A 5,928-nucleotide genomic window follows, 5' to 3' on the forward strand; every position below is an offset into this window, starting at 1 on the left:
GTCCCTTCCAACCCTGAGATTCTATGATTCTATGAGACCTGGCTTCTGATCCAAGTCATTTCTCCTGCCTGTAGGAGGGGGGTAACGATACTGCCTTACCTTGATGGGGTGGGAGGTAGGCAGTGACGCTTTTTGAGAGACAGCATAACCAGCAATGTCTATCGCTAAGGTTGTCTGACCCCTTCTGTTACAAGACCCTGCTTTCAGTTGCTTGCAACTTTGCCGAACTTTAGCTTGCTGGGGTTAAATTTCCCATGCTGGGCATCTGCCTCAGGCTGATTTTTTGGGGTGAAAGTTGCAGCAAAAAGGTTTCAGCTGTTCCCAAGACCGAGATGAGGAAAGATGGGCTGGCCTTGCTCTTGTTTAAAAAAACCCCGCACATGCATTTTGCTCGGAAGTATAGCGCCTCCATGCATTGGTGCAGGGACTTGAAAGGGGGCAGGGAAGTCACTGCACTGTCACGGCTGTGCTTTTTTTGCCACCTCTGTGAATATTTGCTCAGATTTGGCCAAGTTATGAGCCTCTGAACATTTCAGTTTCCATTTGCTCAGCGAGTCCATCTGCGCTGAGCATGCTCCAGCCCAGGGCCTGAGCGGAGCAGGAATTGCTTTGCAAGCACCCTCCCGCTCCGATACAGGGGCTGCTGTCGGCTCGGGAGCAGAACTGAGAGCTGGGAACCCCCTCTCTCCTGTGCTCTCGGTGACACCAACCCACACTGGGCCCAGCAGTGAGGAGGAGAATTCAGACCACCTTTAATGCAGAGGGGTGACAAGCGGGTCCTGTGGGGAGAAGGGGGTGGCGACGGGTGGAAGCTGGGGCGTGATGCCAAGGAGAGATGAGGGGGACTGGGACAAGGAGCTGAGCAGGGGAAACTGGGATTGGGATGAAGACTCAAGGGCGAGGCAGGAGGAAACTGAAGCTGGGACATGGTGCTGAGAGGGTGTGATGGAGACAGTTACTCCATTAACTCAAGAGGCCGAGATCTGTGCAGTGAATCTAAAAGCTGCTGGTGATCCACCTGGGTGTCAATATGATTCCATAGGATGGATTGTTTTTTCAGTTGGCTTTTTAAGAACACAAAAAGCTAAGTTAAAAGAACATTAAGGTTGCAAAGTCAAGCGCTCAGAAGTTACCATGCGCAACCTTAATTCGCTCCCCCCCGGCCCCTCCCTGTGCGTAGGCACTATAATGCCGACTTGACTGACAAGATCAGGTGCTAGTTTTTCCGCAGGACCCCGTCCCCATTCAGTGCACAGACTGGGCAGTGCTCAGGGAGTGAATCAGGGTCCTGTGGCTCATGTGCCTATTGTCTCGAGGACCCTGCCTCATTTGTTGCAGAAATTGGAAGGCGGGTCATGAATGAAATGGGACAGTAGGAAGAGAAAGGGAGGCTTTGTGGTTGAAGCAGATGAATGGTGCCATGGAGCATTGGAGTCTGTCCCTGCCTCTGCCACAGATATCCTGTGTGAAGCTTGGCAAATCACTTAATCCAAACTCATCCCATGTGATCACTATTACTAATTGCACGGTCTGCATTTTCTTGGTGTCTGACTTGAGACCCTAGGGTCTGAGCTGCAGAAATGCTGAGCACTCACAGCTGTGACTGAAGTCAAAGGGAGCTCAGCTCTGAACAAACGAAATGCTAAATTCTCTGAAAAAGCAGATCCCAGGCATCTCAAATTGGGCACCAAAAATTAGTGGGTGCTTTTGACCTCACTATGTCTCTGTGTCTCAGTTCCTCAGCTGTAAAATGGGGATAATAATATGCCCGCATCTCCCAGGGCTGCTGTGATGATAAATTCAGTAATATTTGTGCATCACTCAGCTATTACAGTGATGAGACCCATAGAAAAGCCCATGCGGAAATGAACAATTCTGTCTCCAGAGCAGGGTTTGGATAGTGCGTGCAGTAACTAAGAGTTGGGCCACACATTGAGCAGTGAGGATAAAACAAAACATTGCCGAACTGCTCATTAATTGAGCACCATCTGTCCTGTGCCCTCAGTGAGGAAAAAATACTATGTGAGCGTGTAATTAGAGCCTATCGTAATGCATACGGTGGTTGAACTAAGGTTGCCCAGGCAACCTCAATTTTGGCGTGTCCTAACTTCCGAGCGCTTGACTTTGCAGGTTTTCTGATGTAATATAATGCTACTTTCAGTGACATTTAGTGCAGGCAACAGTAAAAACCCTCCCTCTGCAGCAAGCAGCCTTTAATCTGGCATGGGCTTAGCATATATGCCATAACAATCCAGACCAAAGGAGACGGGTTAAAGCTGATGAACAGATGACAGGGGCTGAGGAAGATGTTCCTGAGATGACAGAGGGCCTGTTTCTGCTTGCCCTCGCACCAGCTTCTTGCATGTGTGACCTCTCCAGAGCAGGGAGCGCCCTCCTTCCATGTTTGCAAAGCCCCAGGCGGGCAGGACTTTAAAGACTTGTCTTGGATTGTGGCACTTTGGGGAAGGCTCCGTGTTTTTGTTGCATGTTTGTACACAATGGGGTCCTGTGGCTGGGTGCTACTGCAATACAGACCAGTAATAACAATAATCGTTTTACAGTGGTGTAGCACTGTTGGCGTCATGTGTACTCAAGTGAAACCAGGAAATCACAGGGGAAATCAGAATCATGCCCTTAAAATCCAACTTGCCATCCCTGGAAATCCTGGCCTAAATTGCACTGATTATTCACCATGGCCCCTGGAATAGAATGACATTCCTGCTTCTGGAATAACAATTGATCTACTGAAGCCTTCCTCTCTCCCCAGTATCTGTGGGTGATCCGAAAGGTCCTGCCCTAGCTCCTCTGCTCCCCTGAATACACTCTGAGTATGATGATTCCCTCTTGATTTCAGCAGAGTTACTCTGCGGGAGAGGCAGACCCTCTGCTTTTACGTTACGTTATCCCTGGTGTCAACTGGCACCTCGACGGCCGTGTCGACCTGAGTGAAAATGGGATGTTTTCCAATCATGTCTGCGCCATTCAATTCCCCTGGAAGACACTTGGAGCTGGTTGTTGCTGCAGCTTTGGGGTTCTAGTGTTATGGAGGGACTCAGTTCTGCCCCTCCCTCCCCGAGCGCTCACCTTGAGTGGTTCTTGCTCCGTTTGTCCTGGGATGAAGCAATACTCGGGGCCACTCATGAGGATGGAATCAGGCCCTTGGCGATTAGCACCAACAACATTGCCTAGGAATGTGTCAGGAGTAATTGCATAGCCCTGGCTTTCGGACCCTCCCTTCGCTCCCCACTAGCCAAAGGCTGCCAATGGTGCTCACGGCTGAGCTGCCTGACACCCTTCTGGAGAGAGGGTGGAACTTTGGATGCAGCTGTTGGGAGCTGCTAAACTTCTCGGTATGGCCATGACACTGCTGCTGCAGGAGCCCATGCAGGACTCCTCCTTAGTTTAGCATCAGTCCTGCAGAGCTGAGGTGCCAAGGGCTGGAGCATCAGGGTTAGCTGCCCTCTTCACCCCATTTTATGGAGGGTTGGCATTTCCCTGGAGAGCTTGCTACAATCAGGGCTCTCCTGTAAGCTGGGTGTCTTGGCTATGGAAGGATTTGCCAGCACTGTCTGGTTTCTTGTCTGTGCCCTTAGAGGATCATGCAGGCAAAACTCCCACTGAAGGCAGAAAGAAGCAGGAGTGCAGGTTGCATGCGGCATGTGAAATGGGGCCTGTAGTTTGGGGAATGGAGGAACCCTTGCTATGCAGCAGACCTGCTTTGGTCCTGCTTTGAGCAGGGGGTTGGACTAGATGACCTCCTGAGGTCCCTTCCAACCCTGAGACTCTATGATTCTATGATTCTAAGACTCCGATGTGTGGTAGCAGGAGGGGAACTCTTCGTACTCGGAGCATCAGCCGAGATTCAAAGGAGAACGCTACAAGGGGTGCCAGCTTCAGACTGCCACACCTGGAGAGCTTGAAGCTGTTCTGCTGAACGCCAGAGAGGATGAGTAAGCGAGAGCCCCCAGTTGAGCTTGGAGCAGTCACTTGCAGGCTTCGGGCTGGTGCGGAAATGAGCGACAGGTGGAAGCGAATGCTGCTGAAGGCTAAGGGAGTACGGGAGCTCAGGAGGCAGGTGGCAGCATCCCCGTATGCACTGGGGCATGTGACAAAACCTGAGGCACATTTTCAAAACGAGAAAGAAACCTTTCGACAGTGGCCGGCTCAGCCTCCACCCACGCGGAGCTCAGGGGCTGCAACTGTCAGAGGCTAGTGTCCAGAGGTCAGGGTAACATGGAAAAAGTTCAGGAAACCTGAGGTCCCTTAGATCATGGGGAGCTAAATCCATAGCTGGGGCTCGATCCTGCTAAGTGCTGAGCTGTCTGGTCCATCAAGGCGCTCAACACACACTTAATAACATTAATAATTGCATCATCCTGGGGAAGGCAGTGGGGCTAGTCTTGTGCTTACGGATTTTGAAGGATCAACAGCTTTGCATGGCTTTAAGCACTAAGCAAAATTTGGTAGATTCATCTAAGCTCCACATGGAGTTTTTGGAGCTGAAATTCAAGGTGAAACCAAAGGGCGGGTCAGGGTTTGTGTGCATATGAATGCATGCACACCACCCTCTTCTACCCAGTTCAACAGATCACAACTAGTCGAGTGTCTGCATGAAACTTTGCAAACCAAAATGGCTGCATCTGTCCTCTGCTGTACTGTGGGAGTATCTGTAGAGGACTGGAGTTTGCATCTGTTTAGGATGTAGACAAGAGGCCGTGTCTCTCAGATCAGGCAAGAGGTTCAGTGAGATCAGGAGATGATAGGGGCTAACCACAAAGCTGAAGCTGGATCCAAACTCCTGCAGAGTTCAGCATCGGGGCTTTGGTTCTGCCCCATTTCTGCTGGGGTGGGGAAAAAGTAGAAACTGTTCCAAGGAAGCTGGTGGGTGGATGTCCCCTCTGAGCTTATGCCAGCTGTGCGGGGGTTTGCAGGATGTGTAGCCAGGGACAGCGCCTTCGGGCAGGTCAGACGCTAGGTGTGGCCTTTACTCAGTGGTGGGTTGGATCTGAGCACCACCCCGTCGTGTGTGTGTGGGTGGGTGGGTGGCTGGGTGTGTTTCACTCTGTCTCTCTGGGCTGATGTCTCCCATCTACTCCCCGCAGGTGCAGACCACCACAATGTGCATCTCCGTTAGCCTCAGTGGCACCGTGGTTCTCGGCTGCCTGTTCGCCCCCAAACTCCACATCATCCTCTTCCAGCCCCAGAAAAACGTCGTCAGCCTCCGCGTGGCTGCCAACCGGTTCAGCGTGACTGCAGCAAGCTCCAGCCACTCGCACGGTGAGTGGCTGGCGGCCCCCCCGGCACCACTCCCTGGCCCTTCCTGGGCACGGAGCATGGTGCCTGTCCTCCTGGGATAGGAGTCCTGTCGCCAGAGGGCTGAATGCTGTGGGGGACGGGAGCATGGCCCGCTGACCCTGGGCACCAGCTCCCTTTGGAGAGCTTTGCAATTCAAATATCAGTGGCCAGTAGAATTGAAAATGTTACAAGCCATTGAGTGGCCCCCTCCCTGCACCCTCCCTGTAATGTCATACGCTTTGTGCGGCTGCTAATGCTGACATCTCCTGCATGTTTGGGGACATGCATGCCTCCCTGACGTGTAATAGCCACTGCCACCTCCCTGGGGGGAGGGGAATCTTTGCAGGGCAGGAGGGGATGGTCACTGAGAGGCAGAGGCAGGCACCCCCAGTTTGTGGGCAGGGTGAGAGGGGGACATGCGCCGGAGGGAGGAAGGGACAGCCCTGGGGCATGAGCTCAGCAGCAGACTGTGCCCTCAGCCCCATGGCTGCACGTGGGGCTACAGCGCCTGCTCCAGGGTGCTCTCTGAAGGCCATGGGGAAGACAGCGGGGTGCGCCAGGCAGCAATGGTGAGGCTGGGACCCAGGCCCAGCTGCTGTTCCATGATGCCTCTCTGTGTTCTTCCCCCACCAG

At 52.7% G+C, this 5,928-nt stretch overlaps 1 protein-coding gene across 1 annotated transcript in view; it reads left to right on the top strand.

Annotated features, from left to right (window-relative positions):
- The window catches only part of GRM2 (glutamate metabotropic receptor 2), a 74,256-nt gene that overhangs the window by 65,875 nt on the left and 2,453 nt on the right, over positions 1-5,928 (top strand). Inside the window, exon 5 of the mRNA XM_074958304.1 lies at positions 5,103-5,277. Within this exon, the coding sequence (XP_074814405.1) occupies positions 5,103-5,277 (175 nt within the window). The remainder of the gene's footprint in view (positions 1-5,102; positions 5,278-5,928) is intronic.

The sequence above is a fragment of the Natator depressus genome, chromosome 7 (assembly GCF_965152275.1).
Source record: "Natator depressus isolate rNatDep1 chromosome 7, rNatDep2.hap1, whole genome shotgun sequence".
Classification (NCBI taxonomy): Eukaryota; Metazoa; Chordata; order Testudines; family Cheloniidae; genus Natator; species Natator depressus.